Source organism: Simochromis diagramma, unplaced genomic scaffold, assembly GCF_900408965.1.
Source record: "Simochromis diagramma unplaced genomic scaffold, fSimDia1.1 OVJJ01000463.1, whole genome shotgun sequence".
NCBI classification, from domain to species: domain Eukaryota; kingdom Metazoa; phylum Chordata; class Actinopteri; order Cichliformes; family Cichlidae; genus Simochromis; species Simochromis diagramma.
This window is the reverse complement of record NW_024386941.1, coordinates 1,719,001-1,742,588: the sequence shown is the minus strand read 5'-3', so window position 1 is coordinate 1,742,588 and position 23,588 is coordinate 1,719,001. Positions and strand designations below refer to the sequence as shown.

Sequence of the window (23,588 nt, the reverse complement as noted above, 5' to 3'; positions counted from 1 at the left end):
GTTGCTTTATTTGTGTAGTTGTAGTGTGAACTTCATAGTTCTCATAACCCTGAGTCTTGTTGAAATTTCTTTTTGCTTCTAGTTCCTTGACTTGCTGCTGTATTTTTGTGTATTATTTTATAGTTTTTATATTATATAGAGCAGGATGGAATCTTGTGCAACTGTGATCTTAGCAGGTTTAATCTTAGCTCTGCTGTGGATGTTTAATATAAAACACAAAAGGAACTGGCATTTGCCTCCAGGACCCACTGCACTTCCTCTCATAGGAAACCTTCTACAGATAGACAAAAAAGCACCTTTTAAAAGCTTTGTTAAGGTAAGAGTTCACTTTTTAAAATATTGTGCTGTTTTTTAAGTTGTACAATAATTTTTCTCGTAATTTGAGGAGACCGACACACTTTTAATAAACACACTGAATTAAACTTTAACAGTATGTTGGGATTTAGAGAAAACTTCAGATGAATGTTGATCATTTAAACAATTCACATATCTTTAGTTCAGTGAAACCTATGGGCCAGTGATGACAGTATACCTAGGCTGGCAGCGGACAGTAGTTCTGGTAGGATATGATGCTGTGAAAGAAGCCTTGGTGGATCAAGCAGATGACTTCACAGGCAGAGCACCAACTCCAGTTCTACACAACCCTAACAAGAAATATGGTATAGCGTGATCACTCAAATATGTTGTCTTTGTCAAGGCACAAGTGATTTTGTTTCCTAGTGCTTTAATTATTTCATGAATCAGCATGGCTTCTCTTCCATTACTTTGATAAGTGGTTTAACCTTTCAGGTATAGGGAGCAGTAACGGGGAACGCTGGCGTCAGCTGCGACGCTTCACACTGACCACTCTAAGAGACTTTGGGATGGGACGCAAGGGGATGGAAGAATGGATCCAAGAAGAGAGTGAACATATGAGGGCTCACATATATAAATTAAAAGGTATAGTTTCAGCTGATGTGAAAAGGGCTACTGTGCAATATGCCAAGCTACGTTTACTATGCACAGCATGGTACCTATATGTATATAACATATTAAAAAATTTCAATGCTGATAAGTGAAAACAAATACTAGGGGTGCAACGTATCGCTGCACCCCTAGTATTTGTTTTCACTTATCAGCATTGAAATTTTTTAATTAATCGATATTGAACTGTTCGATACAGTTCTTTCGGTTTGGTACGCATATGTATCGAACAATACAAAATTTTTAATTTATTTTATCAACTTTTCTTCTGACTATGCTGTCTGTGTTGAGAGCTCTGTGGATCTGCATTCGACTACTCCGCCTAGGCTGCACTGTCGAGCGCAGATCCACTGAGCGCAGCGCAAGCTAGCAAGACAGAAGCTAAGCTCATTGCAACATGGCAAATTGAACCTCCCCCACCCTCATTCAGATCTGGCCTTTGGAACTATTGTAGTCTTCATGTAAAGTATGACCCTGAAGTTAAGCGCGTCATGGACAAAAGTAAAACAGTATGTCAGATGTGCCACGCAATGCTCAATTACATGGGTGGGAACTACTGCGTTAGCGCAGTTTGCTCGTTAACGTGTTGACGCCGTCCAGCCACACGCACGGGGCGATCCGCGGTAGCTCGTTAACGGAGATTTGCCGTGTTGTGGTGTTAACGTCATTTCAGATTAACGCTGACAGCACTATTGGGAACAAAATGAATATGACTGCACATTTACGCCGACATCATCCTAGTGCAAAGACAAGTGGAAGCAGTCAAAAACAACAAGCACGCATGCTACAAACGTTACCTGAGTCATTTAGACAGCCGTTAGCACATGATTCTCCTTATGGGGACCTGATATGTTTAATGTGCTGCTGAGAATATACTCCAGAAGAAGCGTATAGTATAGCTTTTATTTTGGTAAGAACCATTTCTCTGTAATAAACTCTCTTTTCCAAAGATGAGTGATTTCTCGATCAGATAGATTTATTATTTTATCCCTTTGTTGTTTCAGCAACATTAAATTTAAAAACTGTACGTTTGAGTTAAAATATATATTTATAAATTTGATAAATGACAAATTAAAAAAGCATGAACATTTTTTTGTATCGAAAAAATATCGAACCGTGACACCAAAGTATCGAACGGAACCGAACCATGAATTTTGCGTATCGTTGCACCCCTAACAAATACATATATATTTTGATATATAAAACACTATATGGAACACTATCATCCCTAGTGACCACACCCATATGTCCTCAGACATCCTGGTGAACTTCTATCGCTGCACCATCGAGAGCATCCTGACCAACTGTATAACAGTCTGGTACGGGAACTGCTCTGCCTCGGACCGGAAGGCGTTGCAGAGGGTCGTGAAAACTGCCCAGCGCATCGCCGGAGCACCACTTCCTGCCATAAAAGACATCTACAGGAAGCGGTGTCTGAAAAGGGCTGGGAAAATCATCAAAGACCCCAGTCACCCATCACATGGACTCTTCACCCTCCTGCCCTCTGGGAGGCGCCACAGGAGCCTCCGGACTAAGACCACCAGGTACCGGAACAGCTTCTTCCCCACAGCTGTCAGACTCCTGAACTCTGCCTCCTGACATCTGACCCACGTTAAACTCATGGACTGAACATACACACACCCACAACCACCTACACACACACACAATGGACAACTGTACCCTCAAACACACAATAATAACATGGACTGAACCACCACTCACAACCACTAGCACTAGCACCTCTGTAGAAACTATCTACACCCTCACTTATCTTAACTGCACTACTGTATAGCTCTGTGTAAATAATCATTCTGTACATTCGATAATCTTTAATCCTACAACTGTTTACAACTTGCATAGTTCCCATTTCTGTATAGCTGTATATCTCAGATTCTGTAAAGTTATTTATTTCATATTCTGTATAGTTTTTCATATTTATATCCTGTTCATATCCTGTACATAGCTTGTACTCACTACAGCCTGTACATACTTATAGTTATAGAATATTCACAACATACTTCATACCGTGTACATTATAACATACCATAATAGACCCATTTCTGTAATATACTCACATATCTATATTATTGCTAATATATATTGTAATATATCTATATCACTAAAGCACTTCTGGATGGATGCAAACTGCATTTCGTTGCCCTGTACCTGTGCATGTGCAATGACAATAAAGTTGAATTCTATTCTATTCTATTCTATATACCAATTTTCATCTACAACTCTGGTTGTCCCAAATGTACACACTCTTTGCCATGAGAATGCTCTAAAGAAAGAGACAAGGACCAGTGTTAAAGTCACTGACACATCATGCCAGATAACCAAAAAGGAAACACAATAAGCTGTCCATGAACATAACAGGACACTACAATACTAACGGAAAATAATCAGTCTTCACTTTGGAAAAACAGAGGCATATTACAGTAGGCTAATCTCACTAACCCAATATTCTCCACTACTGAATTGACTTAAACTACCACCACTACTAGAAAAACAATATGATCTGCTAGAACAGAGAGTTTTTGTGAGCTTCAGGTTGTTAACACATCAGGATGCACAACTGATATCAGAAATCACAGTCAAATGCATGAAAACACCATTTTCTGGAAAGCCGTGTGCCAACAAATGATAATAATAATAATAATGGATTGGATTTATATAGTGCTTTTCAAGGCACCCAAAGTGCTTTACAATGCCACTATTCATTCACTCTCACATTCACACACTGGTGGAGGCAAGCTACGGTTGTAGCCACAGCTGCCCTGGGGCAGACTGACAGAAGCGAGGTTGCCATATCGCGCCATCGGCCCCTCTGGCCAACACCAGTAGGCGGTAGGGTAAAGTGTCTTGCCCAAGGACACAGCGACCAGGACAGAGAGCCCGGGGATCGAACCGGCGACCTTCCGGTTACAGATACGCTTCCCAACCCCCTGAGCCACGGTCGCCCCCCAACAAACATACGCTTTGAATCTTTTTAAAAGTTGATTGACCAAACTTGTAATAGTTTGAAATGGAGAAGCGCAGACTAAACAATGGGAAAGTCGGAAGTGTGGGCATGTCATAACTAAAGTGAAGTCCTTAGTTAATCTGACAAATGATTCCTCTTCTCTTGCAGGTGCTCCATTTGACCCCACATTCTTATTGAGCCGTACTGTGTCTAACGTGATCTGCTGCCTGGTTTTTGGTCAACGTTTCAGCCATGAAGACAAGCAGTTCTTGCGCCTCCTTACCATACTTTCTCATATAGGAAAGCTTAATAGCAGCCCTGTGGGTCAGGTAACTGAAAGTGGGAGCAGAATTAGAAATTAAATGCTTTTAAATTTGGTTTTCATAGTTTGATTAAGAATATATACATCAGTGTCTGTCCTGCATCTTTTGAAAATCATACAGGAAAAATTATCCAAACACAGTACATGCTTTACAAGAATGTAAGGTGCTATGCTTCCTTACAACAGATGTACAACCTCTTTCCGAAACTCATGGACCATCTTCCTGGCCCCCACCACAAAGTTTTTGCAGAGTATGAAGAGGTGAGAAAGTTTATCAAGATGAAGATCCAAGAACACAAAGACACATTGGACCCCAGCTCCCCACGAGACTACATAGACTCCTTCCTTATTCGAATCAACCAGGTTGGAAAACTGAAGCATAATATATAAAAGAATACACAAAACTACAACTACTGTGTTTATTAATGTAGGTAATTAATAAAATCTAAAGTGCTAAAAATTATATTCTTAATTTAGCTGTGTCCTGCACCTACATTGCCTAAGCAACTGTATGGACTTTTGGCTACCAGCAGAGTGTAGCACCAGCAGTAGCTAAAGAAAAAACGTGCGGGAGTTTAGGGAGACCATGGAGCAGATTTTCAGCCAGCCTCAAAGCAACATGCTGTGGGGACATAATGTTGGAGCATTAGTTAAACCAAATGGCATGACCAGATATTTGAAGTGTCCCAGGTGTGTGTTCAAAAGCTGTCTTCCACTTGTCCCCATGTTTGATCTGAACCAGATGATATGGGTTTAGAAGGTTGAGTTTGGTGAAGACCGTGGCGCTTTGGAGTGGTTCAACTGCGGAGCTGATGAGGTGTAAAGGTTATTTATTCTTAACTGTAATGTCATTTAAGCTGCAAAAATCAATACATGGCTGGAGAGAGCCATCCTTTTTGCCAACAAAAAAGAACCTGGCCCCTATCGGGGAGGAAGATGACTGAATGATTGGCTGGACTAATCTAAGAGAGGATTGTGAACCTCCAAACAAGGAAAACCTAGGATGAGTGGTGTATCTGGAGAATGAAATGTGAAAAAGTTGAGAGTCTCTCCGTGGTTTGTAATGTAATTACAAGTAAATTAATAATGCGACGGGCGCAGTGCAATGATTGATGTCTGCAAAAACCTTCATCGTTTAAGGCTTTGGCAGGAATGGGTGGATCTAGCTTAACCAGTGAGATGTTCAGTTGTTCAGTTGTCATAACCAGTTTGAACTGCTCCCATCAGGCAATAGATATAAAAGCATCAGAACAAAGACTAATAGACTAAATAGCAACATCTACCCTGCAGCTGTTAGGGTACTGAATTACAGGTAATCACCTACAAGTAGCCTGACAAATACTGTGCAATGGATGACATCCTGTGACATCCTGTGCAACAGTGCTTATGTGCAATAAGGTTCTATTAATTATTACTGAATACAGTCTTCTGCCTCTTTTTTTATTTTTCATTTGTAATTATATTTTAAACTTTGCTTGACAAGGCAGGGACTGCATTTATTTTGTTGTACTTGTTAAAATGACGATAAAGATATTCTGATTCTCTGATTCTGAGAACAATGGCAACTTTGTTCTCTCAGGAAAAGGAGATTTCCACAACTGAGTTCCACTATGACAATTTGGTCTCTACAATAATGACTCTGTTTATGGCTGGAACGCAAAGCACCAGCTCCACCCTGAGATATGCTCTTAGCGTGCTGATTAAATACCCCAAAATACAGGGTAAGTTTACAAAACAAGACCTTGAATTTACTTTACGAGCCCTAATACATTATGGTTAGGAATACGTCCCTTGGTGGACGTATAAAACAAATCAGAGTGGTAATCATTTCTGCTTTGCTGTGTCCAGAGAAAATGCAGGAAGAAATTGACACTGTTATTGGAAAAGGCCGTTGTCCCAGGATGGAGGACAGGAAGTCCCTCCATTTTTCACTTGCTGTTATCCATGAAGTGCAGCGTTTTCTTGACCTTGTCCCTCTCAGCATCCCTCACTACACACTGAATGACATATCCTTCAGGGGTTATACAATCCCAAAGGTATTCTCAATTCCAAGATTTCATGTGTATTACAGAATCTATTGTATATCAAGTCAGAGAATAATGTTGAAAGCAGCAACACTAACAAGATATATGTTTTGAATAGGACACTGTAATTATTCCGCTGTTGCACTCTGTGCTAAAAGAGGAAAAGCAATGGGCCACTCCCAGGTCCTTCAATCCCCAGCACTTCTTGGACAATAATGGCAACTTTAAGAAAAGTCCTGCATTCATGCCATTCTCTGCAGGTAAAGAGTCAACACACAGTTATTGATCATCCAGTTCTTTTGCATGTTGATGTAATTTTTTTTTCTCCAAATATCTTGATATTTACAGTGAAAAGCAATTCAGGGCTCTAGAATGTGACCAGTTTGGACACACATGCAACCTAATTTCCCAATGGTGTGACTAAAAAAATCCTAGTTCGCACCGGTGTGACCAGCCATTCGAGTAAAAGAAAATGTCCCTACAACTCTGAAAGTCTCCGTGTGGTCAACAACAGACACACACTATGCCCATATCATGGTCTAAACCATTTAGAGACCTCTCTGATTAGCTGTGGTCCACATATTTCTGTAGGCCTGCGTGTGTGTACGTTTGAAAGTGCAGGCGAATAGAGAGGTCTGAGTAGCCTAGGCCCGATAGAAGTAGATATAGCTGTGGGTAATGATAAAAGATGAAAAGAACGATTGATAACTTTTTCCTTAAGGCCTGATCCGTCCGTAGCCAGTGCTATGACATGGAGCCATCAACCTCTCAGGTTGTGTCTAACACTGGTCAGGAGATGGCATAAGATAATGAGCCACATACGTTTGCAGCAAACAGGTCACCAGAGGAGGCCGAGATGATGATTAAGTTTAACATTGCCTATGTAATGTTACAATATGCCTATTGTAAGTCCGAAATAATTCTTCACAAGAAAAATGGCTTGAACGTAACCCCTACATGCAGTAATGATGTCGCGTATGTGAAGTTTATAGGTGTCATCCCGAACACACAAGAAAAAAATGGGAAAAAGGCCAAATTACAGGAGTTGGCCATCTGAGGGGCATGTGACTGCAGTGGAGGATAGTCTATAAGATATCAAGCTGTTTAGATGTTCAGATATTGAGATGTTCAGTTTGAAGCCTTATCAGACACTTTGAGGTCCTTTTAATTAAGATTTCCTTTTCTTTAATATATCTTGAGATGTATTAAGTTTCAATTTCAGCTCAGTGAAGCACTTAAAGCACAAGCACTTTTTCAGTCACTTATGTTTCTTGTAGAACTGTGCTCCAAATAAAGAACTTTGTGTTGACAAGATTGTCATTTACAAATCAATACTGTCTGTATGGACAGCTGCCCCCCCCCGAAAAAAAGTGAATATGTAAAATTGTGGTGGCAAGCAATGTGGTTGACAAATTTGGGTGCACCTAACTTTTGTGCTGGCGCACCTTAGAAAACAAGTGCAACCGTGACAAAAAGTTAGTCTAGAGCCCTGCAATTATTTTTAATCAGAGTCCTTTGTGTATCTCTACAGGGAAGAGAAACTGTGTTGGCGAGTCTCTGGCCCGTATGGAACTTTTTATTTCATAGTATCATTGCTGCAGGATTTCACTTTTTCCTGTCCTGGAGGCCCTGACAGTATAAATCTCATTCCCGAATACAGCAGTTTTCTTAATGTTCCCTGTAGATACCATATCATGGCCACACCTCGTTGAAATATGATGATGAAGTCTTCATCAGCTTCTTGTGAAACAGTGATTTGATGTTTATTTAACAGTTAGTTTGCTCGTACCTTGCTGATGTAGAACACACAACCATTACATGCAAATCTTTCATCTCATCATGACTGTGTTTTCTGTAACTCTGTTTTTAATGAGTTATTGTTTCTAATATTACTACTATCTTGAACAAATAACTATAATAAACTAATAATATATGGGGTAGAAATGAAATTTAGTTTTTTCTTTTGATGCCACACACTCTAAAATTCAGCTTTTGATGAATAAGCCCATTTTGAGAAAAGTCATGAAGTATGAGATGAAGGGGTTTTAAAATGGCAAGGGGTGACCCACTTGGCATTTCTAGTACATCAACCGTCAGAAAACATAAAGTATATTTAATGTTTTTGTCCATAATATCCAAGCTGAATAAAAAAAAAAGTTTCACAACAAAAAAACATAATAAATTGAAGGTTAACTAAGAAGAGTGGTTAATCAGTAAGCCCACCAGTGTCATATTCCATGCTTACGCAAACTCCCTGTTAAACATAAACACATCTTTTAAAGAACAGTGACTATATATATATGTGACTGTCCTGGGTCTTGAAGCCAAGCTTTTGGGTTGTTGACATCTTAATTTCTATTTTTATTACCGTTTCATTTTCATTTTATCCTGTTCTATTAGTATAGTTTTACTCTTAGTTAGACTTTGCAGTCTTAATCCCAATTTATATTGTCTTTGAGTTCTTCTTTCAACAGGGCTCTCTGTTGCTTTATTTGTGTAGTTGTAGTGTGAACTTCATAGTTCTCATAACCCTGAGTCTTGTTGAAATTTCTTTTTGCTTCTAGTTCCTTGACTTGCTGCTGTATTTTTGTGTATTCTTTTATAGTTTTTATATTATATAGAGCAGGATGGAATCTTGTGCAACTGTGATCTTAGCAGGTTTAATCTTAGCTCTGCTGTGGATGTTTAATATAAAACACAAAAGGAACTGGCATTTGCCTCCAGGACCCACTGCACTTCCTCTCATAGGAAACCTTCTACAGATAGACAAAAAAGCACCTTTTAAAAGCTTTGTTAAGGTAAGAGTTCACTTTTTAAAATATTGTGCTGTTTTTTAAGTTGTACAATAATTTTTCTCGTAATTTGAGGAGACCGACACACTTTTAATAAACACACTGAATTTAACTTTAACAGTATGTTGGGATTTAGACAAAACTTCAGATGAATGTTGATCATTTAAACAATTCACATATCTTTAGTTCAGTGAAACCTATGGGCCAGTGATGACAGTATACCTAGGCTGGCAGCGGACAGTAGTTCTGGTAGGATATGATGCTGTGAAAGAAGCCTTGGTGGACCAAGCAGATGACTTCACAGGCAGAGCACCAACTCCAGTTCTACACAACCCTAACAAGAAATATGGTAAAGCGTGATCACTCAAATATGTTGTCTTTGTCAAGGCACAAGTGATTTTGTTTCCTAGTGCTTTAATTATTTCATGAATCAGCATGGCTTCTCTTCCATTACTTTGATAAGTGGTTTAACCTTTCAGGTATAGGGAGCAGTAACGGGGAACGCTGGCGTCAGCTGCGACGCTTCACACTGACCACTCTAAGAGACTTTGGGATGGGACGCAAGGGGATGGAAGAATGGATCCAAGAAGAGAGTGAACATCTGAGGGCTCACATATATAAATTAAAAGGTATAGTTTCAGCTGATGTGAAAAGGGCTACTGTGCAATATGCCAAGCTACGTTTACTATGCACAGCATGGTACCTATATGTATATAACATATTAAAAAATTTCAATGCTGATAAGTGAAAACAAATACTAGGGGTGCAACGTATCGCTGCACCCCTAGTATTTGTTTTCACTTATCAGCATTGAAATTTTTTAATTAATCGATTTAATCGATATTGAACTGTTCGATACAGTTCTTTCGGTTTGGTACGCATATGTATCGAACAATACAAAATTTTTAATTTATTTTATCAACTTTTCTTCTGACTATGCTGTCTGTGTTGAGAGCTCTGTGGATCTGCATTCGACTACTCCGCCTAGGCTGCACTGTCGAGCGCAGATCCACTGAGCGCAGCGCAAGCTAGCAAGATAGAAGCTAAGCTCATTGCAACATGGCAAATTGAACCTCCCCCACCCTCATTCAGATCTGGCCTTTGGAACTATTTTGGTCTTCATGTAAAGTATGACCCTGAAGTTAAGCGCGTCATGGACAAAAGTAAAACAGTATGTCAGATGTGCCACGCAATGCTCAATTACATGGGTGGGAACTACTGCGTTAGCGCAGTTTGCTCGTTAACGTGTTGACGCCGTCCAGCCACACGCACGGGCCGATCCGCGGTAGCTCGTTAACGGAGATTTGCCGTGTTGTGGTGTTAACGTCATTTCAGATTAACGCTGACAGCACTAGTGGGAACAAAATGAATATGACTGCACATTTACGCCGACATCATCCTAGTGCAAAGACAAGTGGAAGCAGTCAAAAACAACAAGCACGCATGCTACAAACGTTACCTGAGTCATTTAGACAGCCGTTAGCACATGATTCTCCTTATGGGGACCTGATATGTTTAATGTGCTGCTGAGAATATACTCCAGAAGAAGCGTATAGTATAGCTTTTATTTTGGTAAGAACCATTTCTCTGTAATAAACTCTCTTTTCCAAAGATGAGTGATTTCTCGATCAGATAGATTTATTATTTTATCCCTTTGTTGTTTCAGCAACATTAAATTTAAAAACTGTACGTTTGAGTTAAAATATATATTTATAAATTTGATAAATGACAAATTAAAAAAGCATGAACATTTTTTTGTATCGAAAAAATATCGAACCGTGACACCAAAGTATCGAACGGAACCGAACCATGAATTTTGCGTATCGTTGCACCCCTAACAAATACATATATATTTTGATATATAAAACACTATATGGAACACTATCATCCCTAGTGACCACACCCATATACCAATTTTCATCTACAACTCTGGTTGTCCCAAATGTACACACTCTTTGCCATGAGAATGCTCTAAAGAAAGAGACAAGGACCAGTGTTCACACACTGGTGGAGGCAAGCTACGGTTGTAGCCACAGCTGCCCTGGGGCAGACTGACAGAAGCGAGGTTGCCATATCGCGCCATCGGCCCCTCTGGCCAACACCAGTAGGCGGTAGGGTAAAGTGTCTTGCCCAAGGACACAGCGACCAGGACAGAGAGCCCGGGGATCGAACCGGCGACCTTGCGGTTACAGATACGCTTCCCAACCCCCTGAGCCACGGTCGCCCCCCAACAAACATACGCTTTGAATCTTTTTAAAAGTTGATTGACCAAACTTGTAATAGTTTGAAACGGAGAAGCGCAGACTAAACAATGGGAAAGTCGGAAGTGTGGGCATGTCATAACTAAAGTGAAGTCCTTAGTTAATCTGACAGATGATTCCTGTTCTCTTGCAGGTGCTCCATTTGACCCCACATTCTTATTGAGCCGTACTGTGTCTAACGTGATCTGCTGCCTGGTTTTTGGTCAACGTTTCAGCCATGAAGACAAGCAGTTCTTGCGCCTCCTTACCATACTTTCTCATATAGGAAAGCTTAATAGCAGCCCTGTGGGTCAGGTAACTGAAAGTGGGAGCAGAATTAAAAATTAAATGCTTTTAAATTTGGTTTTCATAGTTTGATTAAGAATATATACATCAGAGTCTGTCCTGCATCTTTTGAAAATCATACAGGAAAAATTATCCAAACACAGTACATGCTTTACAAGAATGTATGGTGCTATGCTTCCTTACAACAGATGTACAACCTCTTTCCGAAACTCATGGACCATCTTCCTGGCCCCCACCACAAAGTTTTTGCAGAGTATGAAGAGGTGAGAAAGTTTATCAAGATGAAGATCCAAGAACACAAAGACACATTGGACCCCAGCTCCCCACGAGACTACATAGACTCCTTCCTTATTCGAATCAACCAGGTTGGAAAACTGAAGCATAATATATAAAAGAATACACAAAACTACAACTACTGTGTTTATTAATGTAGGTAAAATCTAAAGTGCTAAAAATTATATTCTTAATTTAGCTGTGTCCTGCACCTACATTGCCTAAGCAACTGTATGGACTTTTGGCTACCAGCAGAGTGTAGCACCAGCAGTAGCTAAAGAAAAAACGTGCGGGAGTTTAGGGAGACCATGAAGCAGATTTTCAGCCAGCCTCAAAGCAACATGCTGTGGGGACATAATGTTGGAGCATTAGTTAAACCAAATGGCATGACCAGATATTTGAAGTGTCCCAGGTGTGTGTTCAAAAGCTGTCTTCCACTTGTCCCCATGTTTGATCTGAACCAGATGATATGGGTTTAGAAGGTTGAGTTTGGTGAAGACTGTGGCGCTTTGGAGTTGTACCGCGGAGCTGATGAGGTGTAAAGGTTATTTATTCTTAACTGTAATGTCATTTAAGCTGCAAAAATCAATACATGGCTGGAGAGAGCCATCCTTTTTGCCAACAAAAAAGAACCTGGCCCCTATCGGGGAGGAAGATGGTTGAATGATTGGCTGGACCAATCTAAGAGAGGATTGTGAACCTCCAAACAAGGAAAACCTAGAATGAGTGGTGTATCTGGAGAATGAAATGTGAAAAAGTTGAGAGTCTCTCCGTGGTTTGTAATGTAATTACAAGTAAATTAATAATGCGACGGGCGCAGTGCAATGATTGATGTCTGCAAAAACCTTCATCGTTTAAGGCTTTGGCAGGAATGGGTGGATCTAGCTTAACCAGTGAGATGTTCAGTTGTTCAGTTGTCATAACCAGTTTGAACTGCTCCCATCAGGCAATAGATATAAAAGCATCAGAACAAAGACTAATAGACTAAATAGCAACATCTACCCTGCAGCTGTTAGGGTACTGAATTACAGGTAATCACCTACAAGTAGCCTGACAAATACTGTGCAATGGATGACATCCTGTGACATCCTGTGCAACAGTGCTTATGTGCAATAAGGTTCTATTAATTATTACTGAATACAGTCTTCTGCCTCTTTTTTTATATTTCATTTGTAATTATATTTTAAACTTTGCTTGACAAGGCAGGGACTGCATTTATTTTGTTGTACTTGTTAAAATGACGATAAAGATATTCTGATTCTCTGATTCTGAGAACAATGGCAACTTTGTTCTCTCAGGAAAAGGAGATTTCCACAACTGAGTTCCACTATGACAATTTGGTCTCTACAATAATGACTCTGTTTCTGGCTGGAACGCAAAGCACCAGCTCCACCCTGAGATATGCTCTTAGCGTGCTGATTAAATACCCCAAAATACAGGGTAAGTTTACAAAACAAGACCTTGAATTTACTTTACGAGCCCTAATACATTATGGTTAGGAATACGTCCCTTGGTGGACATATAAAACAAATCAGAGTGGTAATAGTTTCTGCTTTGCTGTGTCCAGAGAAAATGCAGCAAGAAATTGACACTGTTATTGGAAAAGGCCGTTGTCCCAGGATGGAGGACAGGAAGTCCCTCCATTTTTCACTTGCTGTTATCCATGAAGTGCAGCGTTTTCTTGACCTTGTCCCTCTCAGCATCCCTCACTACACACTGAATGACATATCCTTCAGGGGTTATACAATCCCAAAGGTATTCTCAATTCCAAGATTTCATGTGTATTACAGAATCTATTGTATATCAAGTCAGAGAATAATGTTGAAAGCAGCAACACTAACAAGATATATGTTTTGAATAGGACACTGTAATTATTCCGCTGTTGCACTCTGTGCTAAAAGAGGAAAAGCAATGGGCCACTCCCAGGTCCTTCAATCCCCAGCACTTCTTGGACAATAATGGCAACTTTAAGAAAAGTCCTGCATTCATGCCATTCTCTGCAGGTAAAGAGTCAACACACAGTTATTGATCATCCAGTTCTTTTGCATGTTGACGTAATTTTTTCCCCCCAAATATCTTGATATTTACAGTGAAAAGCAATTCAGGGCTCTAGAATGTGACCAGTTTGGACACTCATGCAACCTAATTTCTCAATGGTGTGACTAAAAAAATCCTAGTTCGCACCGGTGTGACCAGCCATTCGAGTAAAAGAAAATGTCCCTACAACGCTGAAAGTCTCCGTGTGGTCAACAACAGACACACACTATGCCCATATCATGGTCTAAACCATTTAGAGACCTCTCTGATTAGCCGTGGTCCACATATTTCTGTAGGCCTGCGTGTGTGTACGTTTGAAAGTGCAGGCGAATAGAGAGGTGTGAGTAGCCTAGGCCCGATAGAAGTAGATATAGCTGTGGGTAATGATAAAAGATGAAAAGAACGATTGATAACTTTTTCCTTAAGGCCTGATCCGTCCGTAGCCAGTGCTATGACACGGAGCCATCAACCTCTCAGGTTGTGTCTAACACTGGTCAGGAGATGGCATAAGATAATGAGCCACATACGTTTGCAGCAAACAGGTCACCAGGGGAGGCCGAGATGATGATTAAGTTTAACATTGCCTATGTAATGTTACAATATGCCTATTGTAAGTCCGAAATAATTCTTCACAAGAAAAATGGCTTGAACGTAACCCCTACATGCAGTAATGATGTCGCGTATGTGAAGTTTATAGGTGTCATCCCGAACACACAAGAAAAAAATGGAAAAAGGCCAAATTACAGGAGTTGGCCATCTGAGGGGCATGTGACTGCAGTGGAGGATAGTCTATAAGATATCAAGCTGTTTAGATGTTCAGATATTGAGATGTTCAGTTTGAAGCCTTATCAGACACTTTGAGGTCCCTTTAATTAAGATTTCCTTTTCTTTAATATATCTTGAGATGTATTAAGTTTCAATTTCAGCTCACTTAAAGCACAAGCACTTTTTCAGTCACTTATGTTTCTTGTAGAACTGTGCTCCAAATAAAGAACTTTGTGTTGACAAGATTGTCATTTACAAATCAATACTGTCTGTGTGGACAGCTGCCTCCCCCCCCCCAAAAAAGTGAATATGTAAAATTGTGGTGGTAAGCAATGTGGTTGAAAAATTTGGGCGCACCTAACTTTTGTGCTGGCGCACCTTAGAAAACAAGTGCAACCGTGACAAAAAGTTAGTCTAGAGCCCTGCAATTATTTTTAATCAGAGTCCTTTGTGTATCTCTGCAGGGAAGAGAAACTGTGTTGGCGAGTCTCTGGCCCGTATGGAACTTTTTATTTTCATAGTATCATTGCTGCAGGATTTCACTTTTTCCTGTCCTGGAGGCCCTGACAGTATAAATCTCATTCCCGAATACAGCAGTTTTCTTAATGTGCCCTGTAGATACCATATCATGGCCACACCTCGTTGAAAAAGATGATGAAGTCTTCATCAGCTTCTTGTGAAACAGTGATTTGATGTTTATTTAACAGTTAGTTTGCTCATACCTTGCTGATGTAGAACACACAACCATTACATGCAAATCTTTCATCTCATCATGACTGTGTTTTCTGTAACTCTGTTTTTAATGAGTTATTGTTTCTAATATTACTACTATCTTGAACAAATAACTATAATAAACTAATAATATATGGGGTAGAAATGAAATTTAGTTTTTTCTTTTGATGCCACACACTCTAAAATTCAGCTTTTGATGAATAAGCCCATTTTGAGAAAAGTCATGAAGTATGAGATGAAGGGGTTTTAAAATGGCAAGGGGTGACCCACTTGGCATTTCTAGTACATCAACCGTCAGAAAACATAAAGTATATTTAATGTTTTTGTCCATAATATCCAAGCCGAATAAAAAAAAAAAAGTTTCACAACAAAAAAACATAATAAATTGAAGGTTAACTAAGAAGAGTGGTTAATCAGTAAGCCCACCAGTGTCATATTCCATGCTTACGCAAACTCCCTGTTAAACATAAACACATCTTTTAAAGAACAGTGACTATATATATATGTGACTGTCCTGGGTCTTGAAGCCAAGCTTTTGGGTTGTTGACATCTTAATTTCTATTTTTATTACCGTTTCATTTTCATTTTATCCTGTTCTATTAGTATAGTTTTACTCTTAGTTAGACTTTGCAGTCTTAATCCCAATTTATATTGTCTTTGAGTTCTTCTTTCAACAGGGCTCTCTGTTGCTTTATTTGTGTAGCTGTAGTGTGAACTTCATAGTTCTCATAACCCTGAGTCTTGTTGAAATTTCTTTTTGCTTCTAGTTCCTTGACTTGCTGCTGTATTTTTGTGTATTATTTTATAGTTTTTATATTATATAGAGCAGGATGGAATCTTGTGCAACTGTGATCTTAGCAGGTTTAATCTTAGCTCTGCTGTGGATGTTTAATATAAAACACAAAAGGAACTGGCATTTGCCTCCAGGACCCACTGCACTTCCTCTCATAGGAAACCTTCTACAGATAGACAAAAAAGCACCTTTTAAAAGCTTTGTTAAGGTAAGAGTTCACTTTTTAAAATATTGTGCTGTTTTTTAAGTTGTACAATAATTTTTCTCGTAATTTGAGGAGACCGACACACTTTAATAAACACACTGAATTAAACTTTAACAGTATGTTGGGATTTAGAGAAAACTTCAGATGAATGTTGATCATTTAAACAATTCACATATCTTTAGTTCAGTGAAACCTATGGGCCAGTGATGACAGTATACCTAGGCTGGCAGCGGACAGTAGTTCTGGTAGGATATGATGCTGTGAAAGAAGCCTTGGTGGATCAAGCAGATGACTTCACAGGCAGAGCACCAACTCCAGTTCTACACAACCCTAACAAGAAATATGGTAAAGCGTGATCACTTAAATATGTTGTCTTTGTCAAGGCACAAGTGATTTTGTTTCCTAGTGCTTTAATTATTTCATGAATCAGCATGGCTTCTCTTCCATTACTTTGATAAGTGGTTTAACCTTTCAGGTATAGGGAGCAGTAACGGGGAACGCTGGCGTCAGCTGCGACGCTTCACACTGACCACTCTAAGAGACTTTGGGATGGGACGCAAGGGGATGGAAGAATGGATCCAAGAAGAGAGTGAACATATGAGGGCTCACATATATAAATTAAAAGGTATAGTTTCAGCTGATGTGAAAAGGGCTACTGTGCAATATGCCAAGCTACGTTTACTATGCACAGCATGGTACCTATATGTATATAACATATTAAAAAATTTCAATGCTGATAAGTGAAAACAAATACTAGGGGTGCAACGTATCGCTGCACCCCTAGTATTTGTTTTCACTTATCAGCATTGAAATTTTTTAATTAATCGATTTAATCGATATTGAACCGTTCGATACAGTGCTTTCGGTTTGGTACGCATATGTATCGAACAATACAAAATTTTTAATTTATTTTATCAACTTTTCTTCTGACTATGCTGTCTGTGTTGAGAGCTCTGTGGATCTGCATTCGACTACTCCGCCTAGGCTGCACTGTCGAGCGCAGATCCACTGAGCGCAGCGCAAGCTAGCAAGACAGAAGCTAAGCTCATTGCAACATGGCAAATTGAACCTCCCCCACCCTCATTCAGATCTGGCCTTTGGAACTATTTTGGTCTTCATGTGACGTATGACCCTGAAGGTAAGCGCGTCATGGACAAAAGTAAAACAGTATGTCAGATGTGCCACGCAATGCTCAATTACATGGGTGGGAACTACTGCGTTAGCGCAGTTTGCTCGTTAACGTGTTGACGCCGTCCAGCCACACGCACGGGCCGATCCGCGGTAGCTCGTTAACGGAGATTTGCCGTGTTGTGGTGTTAACGTCATTTCAGATTAACGCTGACAGCACTATTGGGAACAAAATGAATATGACTGCACATTTACGCCGACATCATCCTAGTGCAAAGACAAGTGGAAGCAGTCAAAAACAACAAGCACGCATGCTACAAACTTTACCTGAGTCATTTAGACAGCCGTTAGCACATGATTCTCCTCATGGGGACCTGATATGTTTAATGTGCTGCTGAGAATATACTCCAGAAGAAGCGTATAGTATAGCTTTTATTTTGGTAAGAACCATTTCTCTGTAATAAACTCTCTTTTCCAAAGATGAGTGATTTCTCGATCAGATAGATTTATTATTTTATCCCTTTGTTGTTTCAGCAACATTAAATTTAAAAACTGTACGTTTGAGTTAAAATATATATTTATAAATTTGATAAATGACAAATTAAAAAAGCATGAACATTTTTTTGTATCGAAAAAATATCCCACCGTGACACCAAAGTATCGAACGGAACCGAACCATGAATTTTGCGTATCGTTGCACCCCTAACAAATACATATATATTTTGATATATAAAACACTATATGGAACACTATCATCCCTAGTGACCACACCCATATACCAATTTTCATCTACAACTCTGGTTGTCCCAAATGTACACACTCTTTGCCATGAGAATGCTCTAAAGAAAGAGACAAGGACCAGTGTTAAAGTCACTGACACATCATGCCAGATAACCAAAAAGGAAACACAATAAGCTGTCCATGAACATAACAGGACACTACAATACTAACAGAAAATAATCAGTCTTCACTTTGGAAAAACAGAAGCATATTACAGTAGGCTAATCCCACTAACCCAATATTCTCCACTACTGAATTGACTTAAACTACCACCACTACTAGAAAAACAATATGATCTGCTAAAACAGAGAGTTTTTGTGAGCTTCAGGTTGTTAACACATCAGGATGCACAACTGATATCAGAAATCACAGTCAAATGCATGAAAACACCATTTTCTGGAAAGCCGTGTGCCAACAAATGATAATAATAATAATAATGGATTGGATTTATATAGCGCTTTTCAAGGCACCCAAAGTGCTTTACAATGCCACTATTCATTCACTCTCACATTCACACACTGGTGGAGGCAGGCTACGGTTGTAGCCACAGCTGCCCTGGGGCAGACTGACAGAAGCGAGGCTGCCATATCGCGCCATCGGCCCCTCTGGCCAACACCAGTAGGCGGTAGGGTAAAGTGTCTTGCCCAAGGACACAGCGACCAGGACAGAGAGCCCGGGGATCGAACCGGCGACCTTCCGGTTACAGATATGCTTCCCAACCCCCTGAGCCACGGTCGCCCCCCAACAAACATACGCTTTGAATCTTTTTAAAAGTTGATTGACCAAACTTGTAATAGTTTGAAACGGAGAAGCGCAGACTAAACAATGGGAAAGTCGGAAGTGTGGGCATGTCATAACTAAAGTGAAGTCCTTAGTTAATCTGACAAATGATTCCTCTTCTCTTGCAGGTGCTCCATTTGACCCCACATTCTCATTGAGCCGTACTGCGTCTAACGTGATCTGCTGCCTGGTTTTTGGTCAACGTTTCAGCCATGAAGACAAGCAGTTCTTGCGCCTCCTTACCATACTTTCTCATATAGGAAAGCTTAATAGCAGCCCTGTGGGTCAGGTAACTGAAAGTGGGAGCAGAATTAAAAATTAAATGCTTTTAAATTTGGTTTTCATAGTTTGATTAAGAATATATACATCAGAGTCTGTCCTGCATCTTTTGAAAATCATACTGGAAAAATTATCCAAACACAGTACATGCTTTACAAGAATGTAAGGTGCTATGCTTCCTTACAACAGATGTACAACCTCTTTCCGAAACTCATGGACCATCTTCCTGGCCCCCACCACAAAGTTTTTGCAGAGTATGAAGAGGTGAGAAAGTTTATCAAGATGAAGATCCAAGAACACAAAGACACATTGGACCCCAGCTCTCCACGAGACTACATAGACTCCTTCCTTATTCGAATCAACCAGGTTGGAAAACTTGAGCATAATATATAAAAGAATACACAAAACTACAACTACTGTGTTTATTAATGTAGGTAATTAATAAAATCTAAAGTGCTAAAAATTATATTCTTAATTTAGCTGTGTCCTGCACCTACATTGCCTAAGCAACTGTATGGACTTTTGGCTACCAGCAGAGTGTAGCACCAGCAGTAGCTGAAGAAAAAACATGCGGGAGTTTAGGGAGACCATGGAGCAGATTTTCAGCCAGCCTCAAAGCAACATGCTGTGGGGACATAATGTTGGAGTATTAGTTAAACCAAATGGCATGACCAGATATTTGAAGTGTCCCAGGTGTGTGTTCAAAAGCTGTCTTCCACTTGTCCCCATGTTTGATCTGAACCAGATGATATGGGTTTAGAAGGTTGAGTTTGGTGAAGACTGTGGCGCTTTGGAGTTGTACCGCGGAGCTGATGAGGTGTAAAGGTTATTTATTCTTAACTGTAATGTCATTTAAGCTGCAAAAATCAATACATGGCCAGAGACAGCCATCCTTTTTGTCAACAAAAAAGAACCTGGCCCCTATCGGGGAGGAAGATGACTGAATGATTGGCTGGACCAATCTAAGAGAGGATTGTGAACCTCCAAACAAGGAAAACCTAGGATGAGTGGTGTATCTGGAGAATGAAATGTGAAAAAGTTGAGAGTCTCTCCGTGGTTTGTAATGTAATTACAAGTAAATTAATAATGATTGATGTTTTGCCCACATCAATCATTGCGCAGTGCAATGATTGATGTGGGCAAAACCTTCATCGTTTAAGGCTTTGGCAGAAATGGGTGGATCTAGCTTAACCAGTGAGATGTTCAGTTGTTCAGTTGTCATAACCAGTTTGAACTGCTCCCATCAGGCAATAGATATAAAAGCATCAGAACAAAGACTAATAGACTAAATAGCAACATCTACCCTGCAGCTGTTAGGGTACTGAATTACAGGTAATCACCTACAATTAGCCTGACAAATACTGTGCAATGGATGACATCCTGTGACATCCTGTGCAACAGTGCTTATGTGCAATAAGGTTCTATTAATTATTACTGAATACAGTCTTCTGCCTCTTTTTTTATATTTCATTTGTAATTATATTTTAAACTTTGCTTGACAAGGCAGGGACTGCATTTATTTTGTTGTACTTGTTAAAATGACGATAAAGATATTCTGATTCTCTGATTCTGAGAACAATGGCAACTTTCTTCTCTCAGGAAAAGGAGATTTCCACAACTGAGTTCCACTATGACAATTTGGTCTCTACAATAATGACTCTGTTTCTGGCTGGAACGCAAAGCACCAGCTCCACCCTGAGATATGCTCTTAGCGTGCTGATTAAATACCCCAAAATACAGGGTAAGTTTACAAAACAAGACCTTGAATTTACTTTACGAGCCCTAACACATTATGGTTAGGAATACGTCCCTTGGTGGACGTATAAAACAAATCAGAGTGGTAATCATTTCTGCTTTGCTGTGTCCAGAGAAAATGCAGCAAGAAATTGACACTGTTATTGGAAAAGGCCGTTGTCCCAGGATGGAGGACAGGAAGTCCCTCCATTTTTCACTTGCTGTCATCCATGAAGTGCAGCGTTTTCTTGACCTTGTCCCTCTCAGCATCCCTCACTACACACTGAATGACATATCCTTCAGGGGTTATACAATCCCAAAGGTATTCTCAATTCCAAGATTCCATGTGTATTACAGAATCTATTGTATATCAAGTCAGAGAATAATGTTGAAAGCAGCAACACTAACAAGATATATGTTTTGAATAGGACACTGTAATTATTCCGCTGTTGCACTCTGTGCTAAAAGAGGAAAAGCAATGGGCCACTCCCAGGTCCTTCAACCCCCAGCACTTCTTGGACAATAATGGCAACTTTAAGAAAAGTCCTGCATTCATGCCATTCTCTGCAGGTAAAGAGTCAACACACAGTTATTGATCATCCAGTTCTTTTGCATGTTGATGTAATTTTTTTTTCTCCAAATATCTTGATATTTACAGTGAAAAGCAATTCAGGGCTCTAGAATGTGACCAGTTTGGACACACATGCAACCTAATTTCTCAATGGTGTGACTAAAAAAATCCTAGGTTGCACCGGTGTGACCAGCCATTCGAGTAAAAGAAAATGTCCCTACAACTCTGAAAGTCTCCGTGTGGTCAACAACAGACACACACTATGCCCATATCATGGTCTAAACCATTTAGAGACCTCTCTGATTAGCCGTGGTCCACATACTTCTGTAGGCCTGCGTGTGTGTACGTTTGAAAGTGCAGGCGAATAGAGAGGTGTGAGTAGCCTAGGCCCGATAGAAGTAGATATAGCTGTGGGTAATGATAAAAGATGAAAAGAACGATTGATAACTTTTTCCTTAAGGCCTGATCCGTCCGTAGCCAGTGCTATGACACGGAGCCATCAACCTCTCAGGTTGTGTCTAACACTGATCAGGAGATGGCATAAGATAATGAGCCACATACGTTTGCAGCAAACAGGTCACCAGAGGAGGCCGAGATGATGATTAAGTTTAACATTGCCTATGTAATGTTACAATATGCCTATTGTATGCCTAGTCCGAAATAATTCTTCACAAGAAAAATGGCTTGAACGTAAACCCTACATGCAGTAATGATGTCGCGTATGTGAAGTTTATACGTGTCATCCCGAACACACAAGAAAAAAATGGGAAAAAGGCCAAATTACAGGAGTTGGCCATCTGAGGGGCATGTGACTGCAGTGGAGGATAGTCTATAAGATATCAAGCTGTTTAGATGTTCAGATATTGAGATGTTCAGTTTGAAGCCTTATCAGACACTTTGAGGTCCTTTTAATTAAGATTTCCTTTTCTTTAATATATCTTGAGATGTATTAAGTTTCAATTTCAGCTCACTTAAAGCACAAGCACTTTTTCAGTCACTTATGTTTCTTGTAGAACTGTGCTCCAAATAAAGAACTTTGTGTTGACAAGATTGTCATTTACAAATCAATACTGTCTGTGTGGACAGCTGCCCCCCCCCCCCCCCCGAAAAAAAGTGAATATGTAAAATTGTGGTGGTAAGCAATGTGGTTGAAAAATTTGGGTGCACCTAACTTTTGTGCTGGCGCACCTTAGAAAACAAGTGCAACCGTGACAAAAAGTTAGTCTAGAGCCCTGCAATTATTTTTAATCAGAGTCCTTTGTGTATCTCTACAGGGAAGAGAAACTGTGTTGGCGAGTCTCTGGCCCGTATGGAACTTTTTATTTTCATAGTATCATTGCTGCAGGATTTCACTTTTTCCTGTCCTGGAGGCCCTGGCAGTATAAATCTCATTCCCGAATACAGCAGTTTTCTTAATGTGCCCTGTAGATACCATATCATGGCCACACCTCGTTGAAAAAGATGATGAAGTCTTCATCAGCTTCTTGTGAAACAGTGATTTGATGTTTATTTAACAGTTAGTTTGCTCGTACCTTGCTGATGTAGAACACACAACCATTACATGCAAATCTTTCATCTCATCATGACTGTGTTTTCTGTAACTCTGTTTTTAATGAGTTATTGTTTCTAATATTACTACTATCTTGAACAAATAACTATAATAAACTAATAATATATGGGGTAGAAATGAAATGTAGTTTTTTCTTTTGATGCCACACACTCTAAAATTCAGCTTTTGATGAATAAGCCCATTTTGAGAAAAGTCATGAAGTATGAGATGAAGGGGTTTTAAAATGGCAAGGGGTGACCCACTTGGCATTTCTAGTACATCAACCGTCAGAAAACATAAAGTATATTTAATGTGTTTGTCCATAATATCCAAGCTGAATAAAAAAAAAAAGT

General features: G+C 39.7%; 3 protein-coding genes across 3 annotated transcripts; all 3 read left to right on the top strand.

The window, feature by feature from the left end:
* The first annotated feature begins 6 nt into the window (after positions 1-6).
* LOC120737172 (cytochrome P450 2F5-like) lies at positions 7-7,887 on the top strand. Its single transcript, XM_040037724.1, has 9 exons — positions 7-316; positions 497-659; positions 790-939; positions 4,094-4,254; positions 4,434-4,610; positions 5,827-5,968; positions 6,096-6,283; positions 6,390-6,531; positions 7,803-7,887. Exons 1-9 carry the CDS (start codon positions 146-148, stop codon positions 7,856-7,858), a joined length of 1,350 nt encoding a protein of 449 aa, XP_039893658.1. The 5' UTR covers positions 7-145; the 3' UTR covers positions 7,859-7,887.
* Positions 7,888-7,994: 107 nt separating this feature from the next.
* Positions 7,995-15,443, top strand: LOC120737167 (cytochrome P450 2F5-like). Its single transcript, XM_040037720.1, has 9 exons — positions 7,995-9,069; positions 9,250-9,412; positions 9,543-9,692; positions 11,458-11,618; positions 11,798-11,974; positions 13,181-13,322; positions 13,450-13,637; positions 13,744-13,885; positions 15,149-15,443. Exons 1-9 carry the CDS (start codon positions 8,899-8,901, stop codon positions 15,328-15,330), a joined length of 1,476 nt encoding a protein of 491 aa, XP_039893654.1. The 5' UTR covers positions 7,995-8,898; the 3' UTR covers positions 15,331-15,443.
* A 145-nt stretch (positions 15,444-15,588) lies between these two features.
* On the top strand, positions 15,589-23,587 carry LOC120737170 (cytochrome P450 2F5-like). Its single transcript, XM_040037722.1, has 9 exons — positions 15,589-16,417; positions 16,597-16,759; positions 16,890-17,039; positions 19,231-19,391; positions 19,571-19,747; positions 20,981-21,122; positions 21,250-21,437; positions 21,544-21,685; positions 22,961-23,587. The coding sequence occupies exons 1-9, from the start codon at positions 16,247-16,249 to the stop codon at positions 23,140-23,142; spliced, it is 1,476 nt and encodes a 491-aa protein (XP_039893656.1). The 5' UTR covers positions 15,589-16,246; the 3' UTR covers positions 23,143-23,587.
* The last annotated feature ends 1 nt before the right edge of the window (position 23,588 follows it).

What these genes read in the sequence shown, in the direction of transcription:
- LOC120737167 (XM_040037720.1), top strand. Translation starts at nt 8,899, where the DNA reads ATGGAATCTTGTGCAACTGTGATCTTAGCAGGTTTAATCTTAGCTCTG. An exon ending in CTTTTAAAAGCTTTGTTAAG is followed by an intron (nt 9,070 to 9,249) that starts GTAAGAGTTCAC and finishes ACATATCTTTAG; the next exon opens with TTCAGTGAAACCTATGGGCC. An exon ending in ATAGCAGCCCTGTGGGTCAG is followed by an intron (nt 11,619 to 11,797) that starts GTAACTGAAAGT and finishes TCCTTACAACAG; the next exon opens with ATGTACAACCTCTTTCCGAA.
- LOC120737172 (XM_040037724.1), top strand. Translation starts at nt 146, where the DNA reads ATGGAATCTTGTGCAACTGTGATCTTAGCAGGTTTAATCTTAGCTCTG. An exon ending in CAACCCTAACAAGAAATATG is followed by an intron (nt 660 to 789) that starts GTATAGCGTGAT and finishes TTAACCTTTCAG; the next exon opens with GTATAGGGAGCAGTAACGGG. An exon ending in ATTCATGCCATTCTCTGCAG is followed by an intron (nt 6,532 to 7,802) that starts GTAAAGAGTCAA and finishes GTATCTCTACAG; the next exon opens with GGAAGAGAAACTGTGTTGGC.
- LOC120737170 (XM_040037722.1), top strand. Translation starts at nt 16,247, where the DNA reads ATGGAATCTTGTGCAACTGTGATCTTAGCAGGTTTAATCTTAGCTCTG. An exon ending in GGGGTTATACAATCCCAAAG is followed by an intron (nt 21,438 to 21,543) that starts GTATTCTCAATT and finishes TGTTTTGAATAG; the next exon opens with GACACTGTAATTATTCCGCT. An exon ending in ATTCATGCCATTCTCTGCAG is followed by an intron (nt 21,686 to 22,960) that starts GTAAAGAGTCAA and finishes GTATCTCTACAG; the next exon opens with GGAAGAGAAACTGTGTTGGC.